We start from the raw sequence: 27,840 nt of genomic DNA, 5'->3' as shown, positions 1-27,840 counted from the left end.
GGGCTTGCGAGCTTTGCTCTGGGGGAGGTTCAGGCCGCGCCCGAGAGCGGGAGGGAATCACTCTCGATTACCTCGCGGTGGGGCCCACTGGCCACACCGACCAATGGGGAAGCGAAGCCAGCCGGGGGCGGGGCGGGTGGGCGGGGGGCGTGCGCGCCGGATCCCATCGGCCGACTTCCGGCGCGCGGCGGGAGGGTGGGCTCAGAGCGCGCAGCGAGGGTCTAAGTGCGAGCGCCCAGAGAGCTTTGGGTCCGTGGGTAAGTTTCCTCCGCTTTTCAGGAAACTACATTTATGGTTTGGTTTGGGGATTACTATCAGGAATTGGATGAAACTGTAGGAACTGGTTTGGCGGTAGGGATTGTCCTCTTATTTTTAATCGCAATGGGTGAGGGTTGGCCATGTGCTTTTCAGTTTTAACTGAGGTTTACATTGTATCTATCACTTTCTCTGCTTTGTAAGGTGTCAGGGCCTTTTTGCATCTCTCTGCTTTTTTAGGTTTTTTAGGTCATGCACCTAAATTGCATATTTTCTCATTTTGCATCGTTTGTCTCTAGCAGATTACTTAGTCCCATTTTGTAGTTGGTTTCTACCTTATTTTATTCACCAAGTCCTTTGTTTTGTTTTGTTTTCTTTTTTTTGGCAATGCTGCACAGCATGCGGTATCTAAGTTCCCTGACTAGGGATGGAATCCAGGCCCCCTGCAGTGGAAGCGCAGAGTCTTAACCACTGGACCGCCAGGGAAGTCCCAATTCACCAAGTCCTTTGAAATGGCTTTTCCTGGCTCTCTAATTCTCCTCGTGTTACCCATTTAGATGATTGAGGCCCAATTAAGTCCCTCAAGGTATCCCAGCTAGGAAGTCTTAACTCCTTAACTCAAACCTAGGCAACTCTGGCTGGCGGCCTCCTAGCCACTCCTGGGTGTAGATTCCCTCAGGCTGAGTCCTAATCCTATTTCAGAGATCCGCGGCAGTAATCAGGATAATTTCCCTTCACTGACCCTCTTATTCAAACTAAACATAAATGTTTTCTCTAAATTTAAAGATACGTTCATTTTAGATATGTCGATACACGCGGCAAGTCTTTTCCAGTAAGCTAAAATAGTGTTTTTCTCCGAGATGATAATTTAGTAATTTTTTTCTTCCTCATATTTTCAACTGTTAAAGAGTATCTGAAGCAAAATTGGTTCCGTTGGAATCCAGGCTACATCCCCACTTATCTATGTGACCTGCAGCAAGTTACATAACCTAACTGAGCCTTACTTATTTATCTGCGAAGAGGGCATGGTAATCCTATCTGCCTCACAGAATTCTTAAGATTAAGTGAAGTAATTCGTGAAAAGCATTTAGAATAGCATCTGGCACGAAGTTAGTGCTCAAAAAATCTTCTTTATATTAGCAAATTATATTTTTCTTTAAACGTGTAATGCTAGCATCTCACGAGAAGTAACTGATTTCAGTTTTTCCTGTTATCAGTTCGCCTTCTACATAATTACATGTCTTCTGAAAATCAGTAAATGAATGTGACAAGTTATTCATTCCTTTGGCTTTTTTTTTCTTGTTAGAATTTCTTTCTCTCCCTAAAGCATCAATTTGGCAAAAGTAATAAATAAAATATAGCAGGTTAGCATTTACTACTGCTGAGTGTAAGAAATTGTACTAATTGTTTATAAATGTCATTTCAATTCTTACTAGGCCTCATAAGACAAATTCTCTTAATTCCACCTTTTATGATGTGAAGAAATTGAATTGCAGGTAGTAAGAGCTTAACCAGGGTCACACTGTTAGCTTGAGAGATAGTTGCCTATCCTGCCCAGGATCAAATGCCAGAACTAAGCAAGACGTGTTCAAATTTGATTTTTGCCTTCTCTACCAATTTTCTGGCATATTGCACTAACTTATTAAATAGGGGTCAGCAAACTACTGCTCTTGTGCCAATCCTTCCTACTACCTGTTGTTGTACAGTCCACCAAATAAGAATAGTTTTTACATTGTTAAATGTTTGTGGGAAGAAAAGGAAAAGTGATGTTTCTGTGACACATGACAGTTATACAAAATTCAAATTGCAGTGTCCATAAATACAGTTTTATGGAAACACAGCCACAGTTATGCTTTATAAACCTCTGATAGCTTCCTGTTACTTAGAGAAGAAGTAGGCAAACTATGACCTACAGCCAACTGCCTATTTATGTAAGTTTTTACTGGACACAGCCAGGCCACATTTGTCTCTTGTCCAAGGCAGCTTTCATACTACAGTGGCAGAGTTCAGTAATTGCAACACAGACTATATGGCCCTCAGAAAATATTTACTATTTGACCCTTTATGGGCTCTAGTCTTAAACATTTCTTTGAATTTATTGTAACTTTAAAGTCTATTATTTATAAGACTAAAGGTTTAAAAACAGTTATTTTCAAATTTGGTGTCTAAAGTTAAAACATTTTCATTTTTAACTGAGATTTGATGACTTTTAAATCTTCTAAAAGCGAAGCCCAGGGACTTCCTGGTGGCCCAGTGGGTGGGAGTCTGCCCTCCCAATGCAGGGGGCCAGGGTTCAATCCCTGGTCCGGGTAGCTGTATCCCGCATTGCATGCCACAGCCAGCACTCTGCATGCTGCAACTAAAAGATTCCGCATGCCGCAACAAAGATCCCACATGCCGTAGCTAAGACCCAGTACGGCCAAAATAAATAAATAAAAGTGAAGCCCAAAGAAGGGTGATTGTTCATAGATTTTGTTTTAATGCAATAAGGAGCTTTAAAGTACTGCTCTAATCCTTAAGAGTACACAGTCATATTTCTCAAATTATGAATCCTAGTTTTTCACAAATGAATTGCTGGGATAAAATGTTATTTGTATGATTACAAATAACTACTTAAATCATATTTAGAAATCGTGGTTTCTAAAGTATATGTATTCTAAACTATCAACTGTGGTTTTCTTTCTGCAGCTTTCATTTTCCTGCTGAATTCCTGCTTTGCAGACTGAGCAATGGCAGCCCGAGTACTTGTAATTGGCAATGGAGGAAGGGAACATACTCTGGCCTGGAAACTTGCACAGTCTAATCATGTCAAACAAGTGTTAGTTACCCCAGGAAATGCAGGCACTGCCTGCTCTGAAAAGATTTCGAACACTGGTAATCATTTTTTTGAAGTAAAAGTGAACGATTATAAATGATAAAACTGTCACTCACATCTCTTCTTTATAAAGGTCAATTGCTGTTCAGATTTGAATGCTTTTTTTAACCCAGAAATTTATGTGGTAATTTGAATACTTGCCATATGTTGTAATTTAAGGTATCCTGTTGTTCAGAGTGTATCATTTTCTTACCTTAGATTATTTTAAACCTTACAAAACACGTCCACTGAAAAAGTTACAAAATGCCTAATATAGGTTAAAGGTGTTTTGGTGTGTATTTTGGGGAATGCAAAATTGAGCAGTGCTATTAAATGTAAGTTCTGGCAATTCTTACTCCATAATAGATCTCAGCCTTCATCTCTTCCACCGGTAAATAGGAAAAGATGATCGGTTCTTATGCTGCACTAAATTCTTCAGTGACTTCTCATAGTAGTCAGTATAAAACTCAAACTACTGTCCTTACGAAACCCTCTGTGATCTGGCCTCTGCTGGCCTTTCCAGCCTGATCTTTTATAGCCCTTGTTTTCTTTTCACTGTGCCCTAACCATGCAGTCCTGCCAGTATCCCAAACAGAGCTGCCTTGGACTTTGTTCTCACTCCTAGCATGACTGGCTCTTCATCATTCAGGTCTCAACTTATGTTAGCATCTCAAAGAGGACTTTCCTAAACTTTCTAAGTAAAGCATGTTCACCCCCCAATTCATTTGTTTTCAATCATGGACTATTATCTGTATCTTCTTTTACTTTTGTCTGTCTCCTATCTTCATTTTCCTCCTAGAACATAAGCTCTAGAATGTAAACTGCATGAGGGCAAGGAAGTCGCATGTCTTTTTTTAAATAAATTTATTTATTTATTTTTGGGTGCGATGGGTCTTTGTTGCTGCGCATGGGCTTTCTCTTGTTGTGGCGAGCGGGGTCTACACTTTGTTGCGGTGAATGGCCTTCTCATTGCGGTGACTTCCTTGTTGCAGAGCGCAGGCTCTAGGTGCACAGGCTTCAGTAGTTGTGGCTCACGGGCTCTAGAGCACAGGCTCGGCAGTTGTGGTGCATGGGCTTAGTTGCTCCGTGGCATGTGGGATCTTCTAGGACCAGGGCTCAAACCAGTGTCCCTGCATTGGCAGGGAGATTCTTAACCACTGCACCACCAGGGAAGTCCCATGTCTCCTGTCTTATTTTGCACTGTGTGCAATGTGCCTAGTACCCTACGTGGCACATAATATTTATGGAGAGAACATAGACCCAGCAAGGTACCAACTGGGAGAAGATAATTGTGTACATAGGAGCAAAAATAATAAGAAAAAGATAAGAAAATATCTGCTTCCCTGGGATCTTAACTCTGGGAGTGAGGTATTGTATTTTTTTTTTAAAGAAATGGCACATTTTATCTAGATGCAATTGATGTTATACAGACCAGCCCATGAAAATCTCCCAATATTGTCATGAGGCTGCTATCACTTGTAGTGACAGGTTAGGTGTGTCATCTTCCTCTTGCCACCCTTTGCTGTGCTGAGGTAGTTGGCTCTGTTCAGCCCAGTTGTGTTTGCAGCTACTAACCCAGAGTGCATGGTACTCCATCCTTATCCCACTCAGGCAGTTCCTGTAGATTGAGAACTCTGCCTTTTCTGCACTTATCCCCTACACATCACAAATACCACATATGTACAGAGACTTCAGCCAGCTTAAGAATGGTGGCCCAAATAACAGTGAAGCAGAAGAGCGCCTATAGAACCTACTCATGATTAATATATGGTTGATCCTACTACTACTTAGAACTCCCATCAAGAAAGAAAATTTACCTGGCTTGTACATTGGAGAAGTGAGCTAGGTCTTAAAAGTCATCCTTCAGTTCTTAGCTTAAACGTCTTTGCAAAGAGACCCTTTCTGGCTTAATCAGAAATAGCCTCCCAGTTTACCTCACATCAGATTTGCCTAATTGTTCACACTTTGTATTATTTTGCTTGGATATTTATAACTCAACATTCCCACAGTGAAATATAAGCATCTTAAATATAGGGACCCTGTTTGTGTTTACATCTTAACCTGGTGACTAGGACAGTATCTAGCATATAGCAGTTCTCAGTAAATCTTGAATGAATGACATTTAAAAGACCAGTTTCTGAGTATATTCTCTGGTACACTTTTTTGTTTACAATCAGCACTGGCAACATGAACACCATAGTCAAGAAAGTATAGCTCTTGGAACACTTACTCAGTTCTCTGCTATCACTGTAGTGATAACAAAGCAGAGAACTGAGCTTTGTTGGTTAGCCTGATGTACTGTGCTCTGAATTTCTCATGGTGAAACCCATCTGTACCAGTAAAAGAAAACCAACAATTAATAGGCATACCAAAGTATAGTACTTACATTTCAGATAGACAGTTAACTTAAAGAATGTTTTTATAAACAAGGTGGGTTTGTTTCTTTTTTCTTTTCACAGACATCTCAATCAGTGATCACACTGCCCTTGCACAGTTCTGCAAAGATGAGAAAATTGAATTTGTAGTTGTTGGACCAGAGGCACCTCTGGCTGCTGGTAAAGTTCATTGCTGTTTATTATTATGGTATACACCGTGCTAACAGGAGCTTGGAGATCATCTCATCTAATACATTTTACAGATGAGGATTTCTAATATAATACACTGAAAAAGCTTTCACCCTCTTGAAATTTATGGATTCCAGGATTCCCCCCCCCAAGCATCAGTAGTATGAATAATAAGACTAAATTTGAATGAGAGATCAAATTTGCAGCTGTAGGAAATATTTTGTTTTTATTCTGCTCTATTCTGGTGTCTATTTAATAATCCATGTATTTGAATATCACACATGATTTTTGTTGGATTTGAATCATGTGTCAGTAGCATTTTGTTTATATCCTATATAAAACATGAAAAACGTAGTTATTCTCTGCCATTTGCTTCATCTCAATGTATATTTAGCCTGATCCTAATTCTTCAGAATGAAAAGGCCCTGCAGAGAGCTGGGCTACGGCTGCTTGTTTCCATCCCTAGGAATTGTTGGGAGCCTGACATCTGCAGGAGTGCGGTGCTTTGGCCCCACAGCAGAAGCAGCTCAGTTAGAGTCCAGCAAGAGGTTTGCCAAAGAGTTTATGGACCGACATGGAATCCCAACTGCACAGTGGAGAGCTTTCACCAAAGCTGAAGAAGCCTGCTGCTTCATTATGAGGTAAATAGAAGATAGCCTGTGAAGGGCACTTGTTATATGATATTTGAATATACGGGTCACTTTTATGTTACGAGTTTATAGTAAGATAATTCTAGGGGAAAACTCATAGGATGTAGACTGCCTTTTTCCAACATCAAAATAAAATGGGATTTACTCTTGCGGCCTTGCAGAAAGATAAAATTTTTTTTTTAAGATAAATTTTTTTAATGTTTGTTGCTGAATAGTTTCTAGGGGAAAAGGATACATTTGGTTGTATAGGCATTCCCTCTTAGCCAAATTGACACATAAAGGATGGTGATTTTTTTCATCAATAATTAACTAGAGTGAGGAATCATCACTTGGCCTTCTGCCACCACTGTTCAATCCTAAATCTTAAAATTAAACATCCTGTTCTCTATTATATGGAGAACATTGAGCAATAAATGAATGTTGGTAGATACATGCCTTTGCCCCCTATTTTTGTTGACACTTTTCCTTTTTACCTGGTATGTTTTCTTTTTAGTTGGGTCAGTTTCATTCTTTGTTTTTTCTTCATCCTACATTGAATTTTATTATTTCCTAGTAGCCAGATACCTTCCAAGTAACAATTTTGTTACTTACTTTGGGTAAGTCTCCTTCTAGATCTCCAGTTCTACTCAACAGAAGGAACTACCAACAACAGTTTCTTATGTGTACTTGGAGAAATGATCTGTGTATCCATGCTTATATTGGTCTTATACAGCTACATCTTTTACTTGAAGGAGAGCATGATTCATTACTTTATATTGTATCTTAAAAGGTCATTCCATATGCATGCTATGCAAGTGCTGTTTTCCCCCAAAGATTTTGCTTATATGATCTCATGGTAAGTGAGAAAAGCAAAACTGTATATACCATATGACCACAACTATAAAGAAATACATAGGAAAAAAAATCCTGGCAGGAAGTACATCAAAATGGTGTTAGCAGGTTTTTTTTTTCTGCTTTTCAGTTGTTGCTATAGCATATTATTACACAATGCCAAAGCATTTTAAACTTTTGAATCTTAAAGATTTATTGGATATTGAAATTTACTTTGTCTTCACAGTGCAGACTTCCCTGCTTTGGTTGTGAAGGCCAGTGGTCTTGCAGCTGGGAAAGGGGTAGTTGTCGCAAAGAGCAAAGAAGAGGCCTGCAAAGCTGTACAGGAGATTATGCAGGTAAGTTGATCGCTCTTAAAAAGTTTATAATTTTCTAGTCACACTGGATAAATAAATACTGTTAAGCTTACAAATATTCCTCAAGGCAAGGAAAACGTATAGCAAACAGTTATTTTTCATAGTACTATGTATTATAATCCATCTCTGTAAAAGGGTTGTTACACATCTACACTGATGGCTAAACTATGATTCTGTTCTTTGCAAGTAAGTTCTGTTTAGCATCCTTTGTTGTCTGCTCTGAAAGGTAGAAAGTCCTCAGACTACAGAACATATAAATAAACACTCAACAATCCATGAGGACAAAAAAAGTATTTATCCTTTGTGTCTCAGGTCTAAGAAAAGTGAAGCAATGAATTAATATACTTTGCTTTTTATGATCCTTCTTGGTTGTTGTGGGTTTCTCCCCCTTGTGGAAATCTGTTTTCACAGACATTAGTATAATTATTGTAAGCAAACATAATTATAAGTCAGAAATAGAGTTAAATGGTAATGATGAAAACATCTGTTTTTCTGTTAACCTTATTTGAAACTGGAAAGCTGGACCCCCAGAAGAGTTTAAATGATGTGTTCATCTCATCTGTACCAGTGCTAACTCTACATCATTGCAACTCTGAAAATAGGAAACATTCGGGCTTCCCTTGTGCACGGTGGTTAAGAATCCGACTGCCAGTGCAGGGGACACGGGTTCGAGCCCTGGTCCGGGAAGATCTCACATGCCGCAGAGCAACTAAGCCCGTGCACCACAACTACCGAGCCTGCGCTCTAGAGCCCGCGAGCCACAACTACTGAAGCCCGTGCACCACGATGAAGAGTAGCCCCCACTCGGGGCAACCAGAGAAAAGCCTGTGTGCACCAATGAAGACCCAATGCAGCCACAAATAAATAAATAAAATAAAAATAGGAAACATTCATATATGTTCCTTTGCAGCTTTCAGAGAGAGAAAGAGAAATTATAATACTAGTGCGTTGGTTCGTAATACAAATGGTGCAAAATGACAACAGCCAATTAAGTAAATAATAAAAGCTTATAATTTATTTCTCTTTGTTTTGTTTTTATCGACAATAAGGATAAAGCTTTTGGAGAAGCTGGAGAAACAACTGTCATTGAAGAACTTCTTGAAGGAGAAGAGGTGTCTGTATGTATATTCATCTTTTGGACTTTTACAGAGTATAAGCTGTGTTATCTGACCTATGATCCCAAAAAAGGCTTGGTTTACTCTGGTCGCTTCATCCAAGAGCATAACCTGAGCAGTTACACAGGAATTTGTATACGTTTAGTATTTCAGATACAAATGAAAAAAGAATTTATCTTCTTTTTTTAAAATATATAAACTTATTTATTTTTGGCTGCATTGGGTCTGTTGCTGCGCGGGCTTTTTCTAGTTGCTGAGAGCTGCGGAGCTACTCTTTGTTGCAGTGCGCGGGCTTCTCATTGCGGTGGCTTCTCTTGTTGCAGAGCACGGGCTCTAGGTGTGCAGGCTTCGATAGTTGTGGCACATGGCCTCAGTGATTGTGGTTTTCAGGCTCAGTTGTGGCTCGCAGGCTCTAGAGCACAGGCTCAGTAGTTGTGGCACATGGGCTTAGTTTTCTCCGCAGCATATGGGATCTTCCCAGAACAGGGTTCGAACCCGTGTCCCCTGCATTGGCAGGCAGATTCTTAACTACTGCACCGCCAGGGAAGTCCGAAGAATTTATCTTCTTTTAATCATCCCCAGTGTAGCAGTAGGCAAATTGGACTTACATCATCCCCAGTGTAGCAGTAGGCAAATTGGATTTATATCACCCATTATTTAAACAGGGGAAAGGTTGAAATTTTTTACTTTGAGAGTAGCTTGATTTCCGCGCCCCCCCAACCTAGCTCAAAAATTACAGATCCTTCAGAACAGAGTATACAGGATCTTTTGATTCTCGATCTAGGAAACTTAGGGTTATTTATGTTTTAAATCATTTTACTTTAAAAAAGAAAACTTTTCCTCTAATTAGAGTTAAGGTACATATAGTTCTCATTAAATTATTTTTTTACTTTTTGGCATTTAAGGTTAAGTGGACCGTTTGTTTTCTCTACAGTGTCTGTGCTTCACTGATGGAAAGACTGTGGCCCCCATGCCCCCAGCACAGGACCATAAGCGATTGCTGGAGGGAGATCAGGGCCCCAACACAGGGGGAATGGGAGCCTATTGTCCAGCGCCTCAGGTACTTCACAGAGGCTCAGCTGAAGTTCAGTAGTCATTTTTTGGTCTTCTCAAAGAGCTCTTAGGCACTTTCTGTTTTTTTTTCTGTAAATGATATTACTAATCAGCAAATTGGTTTTCCTAGTAAATGAAAAGTGTCTCTTCTGGTCTCACTCTAAAACTAACCTTTTCTAAAAGCCTTTGAGGAACTAACTTAAGTATCGATTGAACAGATCCTTCTAGCCCCTCCTTATTCATCATTGGATATCCAGGGCCCTATACACAAGTGCTCAGTAAGAGTGGGTATGGTGAATTGAGAACCAGGTCAGACTACCATTTGTTCTTCTAGTCTTTCTACTTCATAATGGATAGAGCATGTTTCCAAACAATTCCTTGACAATGTTTATGAAAAATATGCATTGAGCATATTATAAATAAATTAGCACTTCAGAAACTCACCCATTTCCTTTCACTGCTGATAGTTATAATTGTTTGTGCTAATAATATAGTGCCTTTTAGATATTTTTCTTAAGTAGATTAAAAACCAAACAGGGTTTACTTTAGACTTTGTGTATTAAAACTACCATTTGGTAAAAGTGATTTTATTTACGTATATTTTTTACTTAAAAAAAATTGTTTACTTATTTATTTTGGCTGCACTGGGTCTCAGTTGCAGCATGTGGACTCTTAGTTGCAGCATGCATGTGCAATAATTTCTACAATTAATTTATAAACTCTAGATTCTCAATTTATAGGCTAATGAGGTATGCATAGAATATACTATAAGTATACAAAGGAGCCTCAGTGTGGGCGAGGACTTTTTCAGTTAAATACCAGTTACATTTAAATAAGTCTCTATGTTCCCTAGGTTTCTAAGGATTTGTTGCTAAAAATTAAAAATACTATTCTTCAGAAGACAGTGGATGGCATGCAGCAGGAGGGTGTGCCATACACAGGTAAGCATTGATGTCATTGTGGACATTATTTATAAAGTAAGTTTGCAACATTTTCTTTTTTTATAAATATATTTATTATTATTTATTTTTGGCCACATTGGGTCTTTGTTGCTGCACACGGCTTTTTCTAGTTGCTGCAAGCACGGACTACTCTTCGTTGCGGTGCGCGGGGTTCTCATTGCGGTGGCTTCTCTTGTTGCGGAGCTTGGGCTCTAGGTGCCTGGGCTTCAGTAGTTGTGGCACACAGGCTCAGTAGTTGTGGCTCACGGGCTCTAGAGCGCAGGCTCGGTAGATGTGGTACATGGGCTTAGTTGCTCTGCGGCCTGTGGGATCTTCCCAGCAGGGCTTGAACCCGTGTCCCCTGCATTGGCAGGTGGATTCTTAACCACAGTGCCACCAGGGAAGCCCACCATTTTCTTTTTTTAATTGACCACTGTTATAACATTTGTTACGGCCATTCCAAAACTTTCAGTACTATAAGTTTATATTCTGATTTTCATAGTCACAATACAGTGTCTTCATTATAGACTCTTTTTTTTTTTTCCATTTTTTAACGAAGGTATCCTCTATGCTGGTATAATGCTGACCAAGGATGGCCCAAAAGTTCTGGAGTTTAATTGCCGTTTTGGTGATCCAGAGTGCCAAGTAAGTAATAAAGATAATAATATAAAGTGTTACTTTGTAGAATATGTGTGCTGTTTTAATCTTAGGATTTATCAGCCTTGAAATAATTACCTTTGAGAAACATATGCAAGTTCTGGTATCCCAGTGAATAAAATGTCTAAGGACAACTGAAGTTTCTCTTAGTTGCCATGTTGATTATGTTTTTCCAGGTGATCCTCCCACTTCTTAAAAGTGACCTTTATGAAGTGATTCAGTCTACCTTAGATGGCCTGCTCTGCACATCTCTGCCTGTTTGGCTTGACAACCGCACTGCCGTAACTGTGGTCATGGCAAGTAAAGGTTATCCAGGAGACTACACCAAGGGTGTAGAGATAACAGGTGAATATCAGAGAACAAAAGGTTGGATTGCAATGTGACAGGTGACCAGTACCACAGTAGGCCTTTGTCCCATTCAATGTTGTGTTCCTTTTAAGGGTTTAGAGACATCAGTAACCTTTTAGGGGTTTCTAACATAAGCATGTTGCTTGTTGGATACGGGTGTCCAGATATCCAAAATTACTGTATTTAAAGAACTGCCGTCCGTTTCTCTTCCTGCACAGCGAAGACTTAAGTGGGCCTAGCTAAGTTTCCAGAGAATCACCCAGTGCTGCTTTTCTCGTCCATCCTCCAAGAGCCAAGAAGATAATAGGAATGTATGAGAGTTGGAGGAACTTTAATATAAATTACATCAAGGAGAAAATTTCAGGGCTTGATCTCTGAATGATCACAAATTAACCCCCCAGTTTGCAGTGCACCCCATGGTCACTTTGATGGCAGAATTAAAAGTTTCAGAAGTATAGCCTTCTCTTCTGTTTCTCCTTATAGGAGGTGAGGCATCTAGTTAAATGATGTTAGATAAAGCAGTGTTTTAAAATGCTAAATAAGTTCCAGCACGATAAGGCCAACACCAGACCTTTAAAATCCCTAGCAGGCTGTCATTTGGCAGCCTGCTAGGGATTTTAATACCCCAATACTGTGTTTGATTCAAACACCCTATTTCTGTCTTACCCAGACAGTAAGTCTTAATACCCCAATACTGTGTTTGATTCAAACACCCTATTTCTGTCTTACCCAGACAGTAAGTCCATTGCCCTGTGCGTCCCACACATGGCAGCTGGGCAGTTAGGAGCTGATTGCCTTTTAAAATGGAGAAAGGAAAGGGATAGAATCAAGATCTTTTGTATTGGTGAAATTTCCCTAAGATTGGGGTGACAAGTGTCATAGTTATTTCTGACACCCCAATATTGGGTGTTACTGATACCACCACATACTTGAGTACCTGTGACTGAACGCCCCTATGTTATAAAAACACCTGGGGGGACCTCCCTGGTGGTCCAGTGGGTAAGACTGTGCTCCTAATACAGTGGGCCCAGGTTCGATCCCTGGTCAGGGAACTAGATCCCTCACGCGTGCCACAACTAAGAGCCTGCATGCCACAACTAAGACCCAGAGCAGCCAAAATAAATAAATAATATATAAATATTTTGAAAAAATAAAAACACGTAGAGAAGACACGATATTATAAACAACTACAATAAAAAAATGTTTTAAAGAAAATTTGATACAGCAAAAAATAAAAAACACCTAAGGAAGATGTGTATTAACAGATTACCAAATATGGTGCTAAAAGAGAAATGGAAAAGGACAAACTAGGGATATGAAAGTTTTTTGGGGGGGACTTCCCTGCTGGCACAGTGGATAAGAATCCGCCTGCCAATGCAGGGGACATCTGTTCGAGCCCTGGTCCGGGAAGATCCCACATGCCACGGAGCAACTAAGCCTGTGCACCACAACTGTTGAGCCTGTGCTCTAGAGCCCATGAGCTTAGAGCCCGTGCTCCACAACAAGAGAAACCACCTTAATGAGAAACCCGTGCACCACAATAAAGACTAGCCCCTGCTCACCACAACTAGAGGAAGCCCGCACACAGCAGCAAAGACCCAACTCAGCCAAAAATAAATTAATTAATAAGGAAAAAAAATTTCTTTTTAATTAAGAGGTTGTCTTTTTATAAACTGTCCGTGTTGGTCATTTCAGAATTTAGAAAACACAGTCTAATAATATTTTAAATGTAAAATATATATGTGAGATCTTAAAACTAATTCAAAAGAAAATGAAGCAGGGGACTTCCCTGGTGACACAGTAGTTAAGAATCTGCCTGCCAGTGCAGGGGACACGGATTCGATCCCTGGTCCGTGAAGATCCCACTTGCCACGGAGCAACTAAGCCTGTGCACCACAACTACTGAGTGTGTGCTCTAGAGCCCACAAGCCACAACTACTGAAGCCTGCATGCCGTAGAGCCCGTGCATCACAACTACTGAGCCCACTCACTGCAACTAGAGAAAGCCCGCACACAGCAACAAAGACCCAACGCAGCCAAAAGAAAAAATGAAGCCAGGGATTTTCTTTTAGGCTGAGCCCTAAACCTAATTTAAATCATATTTGTCTTAAAATTTTACAATTGTTGTATTAGGGAAAAGAATATGTTTTGCATTGCAATGATCTTATTGGTTTTTTTAAAGAAGAAAGCAACTTTATTTAGTTGGCTATGATAAAGCAAAAAGATATTCTTTTACTCTTCAGTAAAAAATGTGATCAAATGCAGGATTTAGGGCTTCCCTGGTGGCGCAGTGGTTGAGAGTCCGCCTGCCATTGCAGGGGACATGGCTTCGTGCCCCCATCCGGGAAGATCCCACATGCCGTGGAGCGGCTGCACCCATGAGCCATGGCCGCTGAGCCTGCGCGTCCAGAGCCTGTGCTCCGCAACAGGAGAGGCCACAACAGTGAGAGGCCCGCGTACCGCAAAAAAAAAAAAAAAAATGCAGGATTTATTCATGATGTTTAGGTTTTGTTAATTTTTTTTTTTTAACTTTTCGGGAGAAAATAACTTTATGCTTCTAGTTTCAAACTTCTCAGGGCTTAGCTTTTTTTTTCCTTCCTTATTGAAATAATCACTCTTACATGAGATTTATGATAACACAAGGTTTTAGTAATACAGTTATCACCCTAGAGCGGAACAGACTGTTCTTAGGAGAAAGGCTGTATTTACTATAATATTACATTAATTCCTTTCTGATAGGATTCTTGTGAAAATTCATTTAAGTGAAATAAAGATTTTATTTAAAAAAAAAACTTCTGGAAATTATAAGCCACAGTGTAGAATATTATTACTGCAATTGATATGTCAAATATGCTCTCTTACAGGGTTTCCTGAGGCTCAAGCTTTAGGACTAGAGGTGTTTCAAGCAGGCACTGCCCTAAAAGATGGCAAAGTGGTGACTAACGGGGGTAGGGTCCTTACAGTAACGGCCATCCGGGAAAATCTCATCTCAGCCCTTGAAGAAGCCAAGAAAGGACTAGCTGCTATAAAGTTTGAGGGGGCCATTTACAGGAAGGACATTGGCTATCGTGCCATAGCTTTCCTCCAGCAGCCCAGGTAAACTTCTGACCAAGGTGATTATAGCACAGCTTCAGAACTGGCATAAATGGTGATGTAGAAAACTCCATTAACCCTGTACTAAGTCATTCTGTATTCTTAACTCTATGAGACTGATCTGATTTTTTTATATATATATAAATTATTTATTTATTTTATTTTTGGCTGCGTTGGGTCTTCGTTGCTGGTGTGGGCTTTCTCTAGTTGTGGTGGGGGGGCTACTCTTCGTTGCGGTGCTCGGGCTTCTCATTGCGGTGGCTTCTCTTGCTGCGGAGCACAGGTTGTAGGTGTGCAGGCTTCAGCAGTTGTGGCTCGCAGGTTCTAGAGTGCAGGCTTAGTAGTTGTGGCTCATGGGCTTAGGTGCTCCGTGGCATGTGGTATCTTCCCAGACCAGGGCTCGAACCCGTGTCCCCTGCATCTGCAGGTGGATTCTTAACCACTGTGCCACCAGGGAAGCCCGACTGATCTGATTTTGATTTGCATTTAGTTTGAATTGAAACTACTAGTTACAGCAATATTCAAATGAAATGGAAAAAACTTCATGGTAGCTCATGTTTGAAAAGCTCAATAAGATCAGTGCTGTTGAAAGATTTTTTCACATTGTACGTTTTAGATATATGCAATCAGTTGTCAATTATTCATCAATAAAGAAGGGGGAAGGGATTTTTTTCCTTGAGTTATCATATATTTATATATTACTGTTGTATTTATCTTTTTTTAATAAATTTATTTATTTACTTATTTAGTTTTGGCTGCATTGAGTCTTCATTGCTGCACGTGGGCTTTCTCTAGTTGTGGCGAGTAGGGGCTATTCTTTGTTGTGGTGCGCAGGCTTCTTGTTACAGAGAACGGGCTCTAGGTGCACAGGCTTCAGTAGTTGTGGCACACGGGCTTAGCAGTTGTGGCTCTCAGGCTCTAGAACACAGGTTCAGTAGCTGTGGCGCCCGGCCTTAGCTGCTCCACGCATGTGGGATCTTCCTGGTCCAGGGCACAAACCTGTGTCCCTGCATTGGCAGGCAGATTCTTAACCACTGTTCCACCAGAGAAATCCCTGTTGTATTTATCTTAGTTCATGATTTTGTCAAAGAATTCAGGATGAAAATATTGGTTGTCTAACTTGGCAACTTTATTTGATTGTACTATAAATTTTGGCCATCTCATTTGGTCACTGCATTTATATTTATTACTGAAATGTATTTTGTAAACCCTTTATTGATTCATTTATTGTCATATACAACTAACTATTCCTTTGTAAAATCAATGAACTATTAACTGCAAATGTGGGTATTTTGATCTCATCACAATTACTATTGCTCATTGAGTTCATCTATGAGAAATAAATATGTTTTAGGACAAAATGAGAAATTTTTAGCAACTTAATTCAAGTTACATTGTTACTGATAGGCAAATTTTTTAAGGTTAAATAATGGAATTTTTTTGAACATTAAAATACCATGCTAAAATTTTATTTTTTATTTTAAAATGACTAGATTCTATTGAAATGACCTATTTCAAGTGACTTGAAATCTTAATATTCATCTGATTCTTCAAAGATGAAGAAGATGAGAGGCTACAGTGCCAATTGCTACCTGACAAAAGAGTTGTTTTTAACCAGTAGAACTTCGTTTCCTATATAAGCATGACCCCAGACTGCTAACTTTATTGGAGTTAACTGCCACATTTCTCTCAAGTCTGTACCCTGGCACCTTGCTTCTAATAAAACTTGACATATTTCTTCACGTATCCCTGAATCCCACTAATCCAGAGTTGTCATTTTTGTAAGGCAAGACTAATGAAGTCACATTGCCATTTATAAACTTGATCTCTAAATGTACTGTTCCAACTTGTTGGCACTATTATAGATGGAAATGATGCACTGAATATCATTACCTGGTTTTGCTTTTTTTGGAGTTTTTTAAATCTTATTTCTTGCTGTCTTTAGTTATAAGGAAACATACAGTTCTCTATTATTGCAGTAAGGGCTCAGTTTCATTATTGAGGATTTCTTTGTAGAGTCCTTATAATCCTAATTTCCACTTTTTTGACTCCGTTTTGGCACTCCTTTCCTTCCCATACCAAAATTGAACAGAGAAATATTACGGCCAAATATTGGTATATTTAACTGCCTGTGACAAGTACTTCTGGAAGAAATAGTTAAGTTAGAGAGGTAGTTACAAATAGTGAAGTTCCAAATAGTGATGATCAACTGAGGAGGTTGTTTAAACACATTTCAATTCCTAGGACCTGCCCTAGACCAGCTAAATCAAAATCTCTGGATATGGCCCAGCGTATTGGGGGATATGAAAATCACTAGTGATATCTTCTGCTTTAAATAATATGTTAAGGTTAAAATAATTCTTCCCTGGCATTTAGGTGATGTCTTTGTTTTTTTAAACTCTTTAGGGGCCTGACTTACAAGGACTCTGGGGTAGATATTGCAGCTGGAAATATGCTGGTCAAGAAAATTAAGCCTTTAGCAAAAGCCACCTCCAGACCAGGTAAGTCAGGGCCTGTCCTTTGCTAGTTCATTAACTGTGACAAACATTGTGTATTGATTTGTGCTTTGTAGTTTACTGAGGAAAATGTTCCAGATTAATGCCAAGTTGCTGTAAGTCTTGCCCCATTTAAGCCAAACTCATAGTGTTCGGCTTTCTTATCTCTAACACTAAAAGCATTTCTTACCCATGACCTTAAACTCAAAAGGATATGTATACCCCTTTAATATCTGCTTTCTTGATCAACTCTTTGCTGTTGAAATGCAGCAAGTAATTAATTTTCTCTCCAACAGGCTGTGATGTTGATCTTGGAGGTTTTGCTGGTCTTTTTGATTTGAAAGCAGCCGGTTTCAACGATCCTCTTCTGGCCTGTGGAACAGACGGCGTTGGAACTAAACTGAAGGTAATCAGACACCTATGTGAGTAAAGGCCTTTTATGAAAGACATGAAAGAATTTACTGTGTATCAAATACATATCTTTCGGGACTTCCCTGGTGGCGCAGTGGTTAAGAATCCGCCTGCCAATGCAGGGGACAAGGGTTCAAGCCCTGGTCCAGGAAGATCCCACATGCCGCAGAGCAGCTAAGCCTGTGAGCCACAGCTCCTGAGCCTGCACTCTAGAGCACGCAAGCCACAACTACTGAGCCTGCATGGCACAACTACTGAAGCCCGCACGCCTAGAGCCCGTGCTCCGCAACAAGAGAAGCCACTGCAATGTGGCGCGATGAAGAATAGCCCCCGCTCGCCACAACAGCCCACGTGCAGCAACGAAGACCCAATGCAGCCATAAATAAATAAACAAATAAAATACATATCTTTCCCCTCTTGACATATATGCACTAAAGAGAACCACACCAAGTAATCATACAGTTGGCTACAATAGCTATGTGTTTCTAATAACACAGTGTTGGTGAGACTATATCCGGATAGAAGGGTTATCTTAGGGGAAAAAAGGGAATACTTTCGGACCAAGTAGCTTATCGGAATTTAGTGTTCTTTTGTCTTTAGGTGTTCAGAGCACCTAGCCAAAAGTCGGTAATATTGTTAGCCTCCACTGATAATTGACAAGATATAGGTTGGAGTTTATTCTCTTATGTGGATGTTTATATTCTTCCGTAGATTGCCCAGCAGTGCCATAAACATGAAACCATTGGCCAAGATTTGGTTGCGATGTGTGTAAATGATATTCTGGCACAAGGAGCGGAGCCCCTCTTTTTCCTCGATTACTTTTCCTGTGGAAAACTTGACCCCAGTACAGCTGAAGCTGTTGTTGCTGGAATTGCTAAAGCTTGTAAAAAAGCCGGATGTGCTCTCCTCGGTATGATCATCCATTTTAATCACACATCCTTCTTATGTATTTCAGCCCTATGTACAAACATGATCGGTTACCAGTATACCTAACGAGACAAACTGTGTGTCACAAGACGAGGCAAGTAAAGTATAGATGACACCACCTAAGGACAACTTAGACCTTTGTGCCCTCGAACCCTCCCCTCAAGGCTTGGTCCCCAGACTGAGACTCATACTCCACCATCGCCCAGGCCTTATCTTCTCCCTGATCCTTAGCCACCATTTCACTCCCATCTCTCTCAGTGGCCTCCTGGACAGACAGGGTAGGGGGCTGTTTCCTCCTTATGGCCCTGCAGCAGAGGCAGATCGGGTCTTGGCTTTCTGAGTCTTAACTTAAGCCTTATTTTCCCACAGAAATGACACTAAGAATAAAATGTACCCAAGGTTTACAGAAATATTAAATACATACATGAGGATTTTGAACACAATTAATTTGTAGGTTGACCAAGGAACAAAACTACCTATTTTATATTACCATTTCTGTGGACAGGTATGTCCCCAAAGCCAAACTTGCCTTTCAGCCATCTTTGAGAACAGTTCCTAATTCGGATCTGCCTGCCTAGACCGTGTCTTTACACAGTATCGTGGTAGTATGAACTATGACATATTTTTCAGGCCAGGGCATTTAGAGTTAGGCAGGTCTATTAAATCACTTCTCTAAGCCTGTACCATTATTGGAACATAGAGTGATTGTAAAGATCAAATATAGGTGAAAGCATTTCTGAAACTAACTGCTAGAGAAATGGTGTTATATTCAACTGAGTATTCATCCCGTAAAAATAATGATGTTTGGAGGCTATACTCACCCTTTGTGGAAATTAGCACTATTTCCCCTGAAATCATGCTTAGATGTTTGCGGAATACAGCTTTTGTTTAATTGTTCATATGAAGAGTAGCTGGTGTCACTACTTCCTAGACAGGTTTATAATATTTGGTGATTTCTTTGCTCTTGTTTTCTCTTTCTGCCAGGAGGTGAAACGGCAGAAATGCCTGACATGTACCCTCCTGGAGAGTATGATCTAGCCGGTTTTGCCGTTGGTGCAATGGAGCGGGATCAGAAACTCCCTCACCTGGAAAGAATCACTGAAGGGGACGCTGTTATTGGAATAGCTTCATCTGGTCTTCACAGCAATGGATTTAGCCTTGTGAGGAAAATTGTAGCGAAATCTTCCCTTCAGTACTCCTCTCCAGCACCTGATGGCTGTGGTGGCCAGGCCTTAGGTAAACATACTCACATTTAAACTCTCCTGCTTGGGAATGTCTGAGCAACCACTTAGTTGGGTTAGGCTTTCGTTACTTAAAGTTAGAATGGAACAAACTGCGTATGTTTTGGTTTTATATTCATAGACTAAGTTTTTGTCTCATCTTCCTAATATACAGGTGATTTACTTCTAACTCCAACCAGAATCTACAGCCATTCACTGTTACCTGTCCTGCGTTCAGGACATGTTAAGGCCTTTGCACATATTACCGGTGGGGGATTGCTAGAAAACATCCCCAGAGTCCTACCTCAGAAATTTGGGGTGGATTTAGGTAAGATTGCTAAAAAGAACGTTTGCTCAGAAAACTGTTATGAGAAAAAATACACTGTGGAAGGAAACTTTATGGGTAGTTAGTACACATATGATTATGTGGAAAATTCTTTTTTTTAATATTATATTTATTTATTTGGCTGTGCCAGGTCGTAGTTGCGGCATGCAGGATCTTTTTAGTTGTGGCATGCAGAATCTTTAGTTTTGGCATGCGAACTCTTAGTTGTGGCATATAGGATCTAGTTCCCTGACAAGGGATCAAACCCGGGCGCCCAGCATTGGGAGTGCAGTCTTAGCCACTGGACCACCAGGGAAGTCCCTACCTGGAAAATTCTCAGATCATTGGGGCTTCTTGTGGAAAAAAATAGGACTGACCTTTTCCACCTTTTCTCGCTTCATTAGCCATGTTTATAAGGCATAAAGTCCTCATGTAATTGACTTAGATGAAATTCTTTAAGCAGATTCTCCAAGGGGGTCAGTAAGCTCAAGCTCTATCAAGATGGAATCAGGAACATGCTGGGAAGGGAAGTGGTAGTTATTAAATAGTCTGTGCAGGGGATAAAGGAGACCTGAACCAAGGCATAGAGAAGGGAAACAGATTGGAGAACCATTTTGTGCTCAGAAGGAAAAAAGAAGTCCCAAGTTTCTAGTTTAGTAGGTGAGTAGATTTGGAATAGGAAGTGGAAATACAGTGTTTTACATCTTTGAAGTATTTATTGTAGTGTTTTTGTGAGCAGAAGTTAAGTTGGGTACTTATATGCAGATAGTAATAGTTAATCACAAAGAGAATAGGAGGGACCAAAAGGTTGTTCCTCAATATTCCACCCACCTTAAAGTTTGGCAGAGGTAGAATTTCTAAAAAAAGAATAGTCAAAATCAGGCAGTAAACCATGTGAAAGTATCAACTCCGAGCAAGGATTTCAACATGACACTGGTTAGCAGTGTCAAAAAGCAGCTTGGTGAGGATAGATACCACCCCCCCATATATTGGAGCGGGGGGTGATGGCAGAGATACAGAGACAATGAGTGAAGATTGCTGTTTCAGGAACCTTATTGGTTGGGAATTCCCTGGTGGTCCAGTGGTTAGGGCTCAGTGGTTTCACTGCAATGGCCGGTTTCAGTCCCTGGTCAGGGAACTAAGATCCTGCAAGCCATGCAGCAGGGCCAAAAAAAAAAAAAAAAAGAATTTTATGTGTGTGTCTATATAGGTATTACCTAAAATTTTTTATTAGAGATTTTTGTTGTATTAGAGGATAGGTTCTTACACCTAAATCTAGATTTTTTTTTTTTCACATTCACAAAAGGGTAGTATGCCGACCTTTACTGGAATTCAGCCATTAGAGCATCTAATTCATTAGGGGATTTCTAAGAATCTAGTTAGTTAACGCAGCACAAAACTTCACTCAATCGTGAATACTGGCCAAGTGTGACAAGAAAAGTGTTCTTAATGCCTGAGGTACAAATGGATCCCAAAAAAACTTCTGAAAGGCCCGTTTATAGTTTTACCCTCTATAAAATAGCAGTGCTGGTTTTAATTTCCATAGGTTTGTATATGTACATACTTCTATACTTTGTGTCAATAATAGGTTAATTGAACAACTCTTGCCTGTTTTCAGATGCCCAGACCTGGAGGATCCCCAGGATCTTCTCGTGGTTACAGCAGGAAGGACACCTCTCTGAAGAAGAGATGGCCAGAACATTTAACTGTGGGATTGGGGCTGCCCTCGTGGTATCAAGGGATCTGACACAGCAGATTCTGCAGGATATTCAGCAGCACAAGGAAGAAGCCTGGGTGATCGGCAGAGTGGTTGCATGTCCTGAAGGTAACTGTTCCTTATTTAGTTGCTCTGTTTCAAGCCATTGATAGGCAACTATCTTTACGCAGCTGTAACATGAAAACACCTATGCCAGTAATACCATGCATCTCTTCATTTCTGCCTCAGGGCTCTGACACCTCTGTGTAGCAGTCACATATGCACAACTACACCCTGCAGGACAGCCCTTGACCAGCGGGGTGAGAACTAGTGAATAAATGCCCACTTTAGGGACAGAAGAAGGGAGCGGTTCTGAGGCAGTCTACTTGGCTCCTTTGAGGGTCTCAGTGGAATCAAGCCCCAATTGCCCACAGTGGTTACCAGTTTAATAACACACTCTTATATTGGCTCTTGCCCATCCTCATTCTGGTTCCCTAGGATCACTTCCCAAAGTAATCACCTCGCATGTAAGACCTTGTCTCAGGCTCTGCTTTGTGGTTCAGCTCAATTCAAGGAGTAGTGAGCAAGCACCCTGACCAGTACTGTGTATGACTTAGAACTCTGTTAGAAGTACTAGAAATTGGCAGATTGACAGAAAACCAACTCAGTTTCTCTAACAGAGATGTCAAGGCTTGTTAATTTTGTCTGTATCTGCCTTTCATCCCTTTATTGTGTGGCTTTCACTTTCAGGCAGGCTCTCCAAATACCGGAAAGATGTCTTGAGCCCACATCCTTCAACTCACATTGCAGTAAGAGAGGCCCTCTCTTTCTCAACATCCTATATCGAGTCTTTGAATAGCCTTGCTTGGGTCACATGCCTACCCTTGAAGCCAAGAGGTCATAGCACTATTGTGGATGCAAGACTTGCGGGAAAGGGGAGACAGAACACTGGCAGGCAGTAACATATCCACTTTATGTTTAGATATAGTGCTGTACCTTTTAGTTGAAGTGGGCAGTTATATATGTTCACCATCAGGAAGTTTGTATGAATGAGTGACGATAAGTGAAGCGAACGTATTATTTTAGTCCTTGCATATCTTATTTTCAGAATAAAATACAGTACTCTAAAGTTTTTATAGAACACTTCTCTTTCCATATTACTGTTAATTCACAGTTGTTCTTTTTTTTATTTATTGGGTGTGTTTGAAACAAAGGTTCTCCTCGTGTGAAAGTCAAGCATCTGATTGAAACCATGCAAATAAATAGATCAGTATTGGAGAATGGCACCCTGAAAAATCATGTCTCTGTTCAACCAAAAAAGGCAAGAGTAGCTGTCTTAATATCTGGGACAGGTGAGATGTGGCTTCCTCTTTACTATAGAGCTGTAGAAATGCTCTTCCTTTTCTCACACCCACACCACCCCCCCCCAAAAAAAAACCCTCCTTCCGACTCTGAGAACACTCTCAGTACTGGGGCCTAGGTATCATTAAGGAGTGTTATCTTTTCTACATCCTCCGTCTTTCCACTTTCTCAGGCATTTGAAGCAGCTTCTAAAGGAAGAGTAGAGGGTGTGGGGAAGATGGTTGAAGAGAGAGAAGCTAGAAAAGACAGAATGGAAATTCCAACTTCTTTTGAATCATAGCTTTGTAGTTGAAAAGTCTTAGGACAGTTGAGGCTTTTTTAAATTGTTAATAGTAACAATACAAAATTTGTGTTTGACTCTGCGGACAGTGGGGTAAAGTCCTAAGAGCATTGTATTCTCTCATATGGATGGATATAGTATGATTCTTTTTTCCTTTTATTTTTTTTATTTGCACCATGCCATGCAGCTTGTGGGATCTTAGTTCCCTGACCAGAGATTGAACCCAGGCCCTCAGCAGTGAGAGCAGAGTCCTAACCACTGGACGGCCAGGGAATTCCGTCCACTGTTTTAAGTAACATTGCTATGAACATTCTTTTAAATATACAATAAGTTTGTAAGTGCATAGCTGGTTATTTCTTTAGGTTAACTTTCCCAGAAGTATAATTGCTTTACAAGTCTATTTTAAGGTTTCAATATACTTTAGACCCAAGTTGATGGTAAAGCAAAGAAACTACTGTAAGGGTCATAGTGGTTTATTCTTCTTCAGAGGGTTGATTTTTTTGCTTAATTAAGCAGCTTATTCCTCATCAATCAGTCTTAAAATCATGTTATACTGTTTCTACTGGTCTGCTAAATCATATTATTTTGCAGGAGCAATTACGTGTCCTTGAACCAGGAGTGCCTATGTTTTTGTAAGATACTAATCCATTATTCTAAGAGGAACGGAATTTTAAAGCCTCACATATTTTGCCAATCTTTTCTAAGACATTTTTATTCAAAAATCTTGACCATTCCCTATTCAAAATGGTATAAACGTTTTAAAGAAGTGTGCACTCACCTGTGCTTTTCTCCCTTTTTCAGGATCAAACCTCCAAGCTCTCATAGACAGTACTAGGGAGCCAAGTAGCTCTGCACACATTGTTGTTGTGATCTCCAACAAAGCTGCAGTGTCTGGCTTAGATAAAGCAGAAAGAGCCGGAATTCCCACCAGGGTAAGTTACTTTGAAAAGTATCTTTCAAGATTACTTACACTCATAATCTGCCCCCAGGTGTTCTTTGGATGCCTGGATTTGGGGTGGGTGCTGGGCTTGCCTTTATATTCATCCTGTCCATTCCTTAATTCTTGACATCAAGTGTATCTTCAGAAGGAGGTGAAGTATAGTCTATATAAAGGTTGAGTTTTAAATTATTTTTGGTAATTTGTTGGAAATGGATTGTACTTATCTTTTTCTATTCTAGGTAATTAATCATAAATTATATAAAAATCGTGCAGCATTTGACACTACAGTAGACCAAGTCCTTGAAGAGTTCTCCACAGACATAGTCTGTCTTGCAGGATTCATGAGAATTTTATCTGGCCCCTTTGTCAGAAAATGGAATGGTAAGCAAAAATAGTTTGATACTACATTGAGGAATTGACTGAAAATGGGCTATAGGGTGGTGAACTTGCCAAACAATCCCAGTTATGGTATTTACTGTGACGGTTTATTCTGACACACGTCATAACTGAATTTCCTTTGCCTTTAGCCCAAAGAATAATGATTTATTATCCTGCTGTCTCTATCAGTTTTCTTTGGCCTGCTGTAATTACGGTTTCTAATGTAGCTTAGGTTGGTTTCACATTACTGCAAACATATTATTTCATCTTCTGGATAAATATTGGGAAGAGACTTTTTTACTTGTTTAGAAGCAAGAGAAGGTGACTCTCTGTATCCCAAAATAGAGTTCCTCTTCTGAGGAACTGTGAGCCATTGCCAGAAGATGGAAAGGAAGGCATTGTTGCCAGATAACATAGTGTCTGCTGTTAATGCCTTTCCCGCAGAAGTTTTGACTGCTTCCTGTGGTTCTTTTTTGTGCACATATTTGGTCAATAAATGTATTTCCTCTTCGGAGAGTTTGTTTTCTTAAGTGAATATAGTTAGAGCACTTGTGGTGTAATATACCACAGGCAATGCTTTTGGTGACATAAGGCACACAGACTGACTAATCCGGCATCTGTGGATTAGTCACATGTGAACATGCCACTTCATGGTTAGAAGTCAAGCACATAGACACTACGCAGGAACCTCCTGTCTTTCTAATATTATGTGCCAGGGACGAGCTGAATTTTCTTCAAGAGCCCTATGATCCAGATTAGAACCCCTCCCATCCAGCTTTGAGTCAGTGCAGGCGCCTGTTCAGAAGCCCCTTGGTGTGTCTTCAGCTGTGCAAGGCAGAAACCTGCTGCTCCCAGGGCCCCCTTGGATGAGAACGTGTGTTTCACTTTTCCTCATTTCTGTCTTTGACAAAGAAAACACCCATCCTAGAAAAACCTTGCTCCTATTGACTCCTGATTCTAGACAGGAAAGTGTATGTTCCTTTGACAGAATACATAGGGTTTTTTAATTCTGACCACTATGTTTTAATTAATTTCCAGGGAAAATGCTCAACATCCACCCATCCTTGCTCCCTTCGTTTAAGGGTTCAAATGCCCATGAACAAGTCCTGGATGCCGGGGTCACCGTCACTGGGTGCACCGTGCACTTTGTAGCTGTGAGTATGTCTCTTTCTACCAAAATCTTATTAGTATTTAATGTAAATTGTACTTGGCAGAAGTAATGTTCAAAACTTTCTCATTTTTCTTTTCCAGGAAGATGTAGATGCTGGACAAATTATTTTACAAGAAGCTGTTCCGGTGAAGAGGGGTGACACTGTTGAAACTCTATCTGAAAGAGTAAAATTAGCAGAACATAAAATATTTCCCTCAGCCCTCCAGCTGGTGGCCAGTGGAACTGTACGGCTTGGAGAAAATGGCAAGATCTGTTGGGTCAAAGAGGAATGAAGCATCCTAATCCAAGAATGGAGCCAGCTTTGAAAGAATTCTAGCTGCTTGCAGGGTGACTTCTATCGTGGACTCAGCCTGAAAGACATCTAAGACATATATGTATTGCTTCCAGTGGTCTTTCAGGTTTTACCTGTTTGGGGCCTTTTTGTTCATCATCAAAACAGGCATTCAGAATTCCTTTTACTTTCAGCCAAATAAGATACCAAAACTTAATCTTTCTTATATATTCGTTTTCGAAGAGCTAATAAGTCTAATAAGTTAATATCTCTTCCCCATATTGTATATCTGTACTGATCTGAATTGAGACTTCTCTAATTATTCTGATCCTAAGTTGGTGTCATAAAATTTTGAGGTAGTTCCCATTTCTGAGGGATAGTGTTCTTTGTACTTTGAAATATCATTACACATTCCTATAATAATTGACAATTTTTGTAACACCCAGATTTTCGCTTCACAGTTTGGGAGGATGGAAGGCAATCTACTCAGACTAGTAAAGAGTATAATGGGACTGCATGATTTCCCACTCCAGCCAGTCATTTCTAATGTGGATATGCAGTTCTGGAACTGGGAGGTCTAGGTTGCCATACTGGGCCACATGTGCATGACCCTACACATAGGACCACATTTCTGTCATCGCTGAGCAAACAGGGAATGGCCACCTGGCCCATAGGCAGCCAGCCAGCCTTAGACTGCTGAGCCACCTTCAGGGTGGCCTGAGAGCTCTGCCTGCCCAACAGGGGGGCACCTTACTGGAAGGGTACCTTGAAGCCCTGTTCAAGTCCTTCCTTGGAGTTTAAACTCAAAACTTAACGGCACAGGACTCTTACAGTAGTTATATACAGAAGAGAGTAAACTCTCGCCTTAATACAGGAAAGAGGGTCAAGAGAAGCAGAGTGCCAGAAAAAAGGACAGACACCTTTGCCAAGAGACCCTCATCACTGCCTCTGGTGCAAGTCAGTTTCCCCAGGCAGCTGGCCGACATTACCCTACCTCTCCTTGACTGTAGTCAGCAACTGTCATCAAATGATGTCCAGGTACATCATTTTACATAGGTGTCTTTGCTGCAGAAACAATTGACTCACTTTTTTCTAGAGAGCTCACTCAACATAATAAGCTATTATGTATATGCCAAACTATCCTATGAAGTTTTTAGAAAGTTAGAAGATATAAAGGAAAATGTTATTGGTTGATAAAATCATATACTGTAATAAAAGTAGAAGCTGGTACCAGGGTAAATTAGAAAAATCAATAAGAGTTTATGACTTTAGAAATACAATTTTCCAGCCCTTATTTAGACACTAATATCCACTAAAAGGAACCTGGACACCATGGAAGGTAGCTGATTCAGTATCTTCAGATAGGAAGAATCAAAGTGTGTCTGAAATATGTGGTTGACAGAAACCAAAAAAAAAAAGTTGAAAGTAGCAGGGATGATACTGAAAGGACAGAGGAGTCAGCTGAAAGGGTGTCCTACTGTCTAGTTTGTGATAAACAATATTATTTGGACATGTTGAGTGTGTGAGCAGCTGTTGGTTTATGATACTCAAAAGGTCATTTAAGTTATGAAAAAGACAATGCATAGAAGGGTGAAAATATGTTAGTTTTTTATTAATGTAATAAATATGGATATTTGTCTTTTATTA

General features: G+C 40.2%; 1 protein-coding gene and 1 long non-coding RNA gene across 9 annotated transcripts in view; one reads left to right on the top strand and one right to left on the bottom strand.

Moving 5' to 3' along the window:
- Positions 1 to 103: 103 nt before the first annotated feature.
- GART (phosphoribosylglycinamide formyltransferase, phosphoribosylglycinamide synthetase, phosphoribosylaminoimidazole synthetase) lies at positions 104 to 27,840 on the top strand. Of its 8 annotated transcripts, XM_060150858.1 has the most exons (22): positions 158 to 257; positions 2,944 to 3,129; positions 5,569 to 5,664; positions 6,140 to 6,314; positions 7,381 to 7,492; positions 8,560 to 8,628; positions 9,560 to 9,685; positions 10,532 to 10,619; positions 11,179 to 11,264; positions 11,453 to 11,621; positions 14,489 to 14,720; positions 17,124 to 17,218; positions 17,509 to 17,618; positions 18,335 to 18,533; positions 19,535 to 19,786; positions 19,946 to 20,098; positions 21,714 to 21,920; positions 23,006 to 23,143; positions 24,235 to 24,365; positions 24,613 to 24,754; positions 25,790 to 25,905; positions 26,003 to 27,840. In XM_060150858.1, exons 2-22 carry the CDS (start codon positions 2,985 to 2,987, stop codon positions 26,192 to 26,194), a joined length of 3,033 nt encoding a protein of 1,010 aa, XP_060006841.1. In that variant the 5' UTR covers positions 158 to 257; positions 2,944 to 2,984; the 3' UTR covers positions 26,195 to 27,840. The 8 variants fall into 8 exon arrangements, 7 of the variants coding, with proteins under 7 accessions (XP_060006840.1, XP_060006841.1, XP_060006843.1 ...); XM_060150857.1 differs by lacking the exon at positions 2,944 to 3,129 and having other exon boundaries at positions 104 to 257; XM_060150860.1 differs by lacking the exon at positions 9,560 to 9,685.
- LOC132521313 (uncharacterized) overlaps positions 15,468 to 27,840 on the bottom strand; it is a 32,147-nt gene continuing 19,774 nt past the window's right edge. Inside the window, exons 3-5 of the long non-coding RNA XR_009540809.1 lie at positions 24,404 to 24,536; positions 17,435 to 17,584; positions 15,468 to 15,635 (exon numbers count right to left, since the gene is read on the bottom strand). This is a non-coding gene — a long non-coding RNA (uncharacterized LOC132521313). The remainder of the gene's footprint in view (positions 15,636 to 17,434; positions 17,585 to 24,403; positions 24,537 to 27,840) is intronic.

Source organism: Lagenorhynchus albirostris, chromosome 5 (assembly GCF_949774975.1).
Source record: "Lagenorhynchus albirostris chromosome 5, mLagAlb1.1, whole genome shotgun sequence".
Taxonomy (NCBI): Eukaryota; Metazoa; Chordata; class Mammalia; order Artiodactyla; family Delphinidae; genus Lagenorhynchus; species Lagenorhynchus albirostris.
This window is presented reverse-complemented; position numbering and strand designations above follow the sequence as displayed.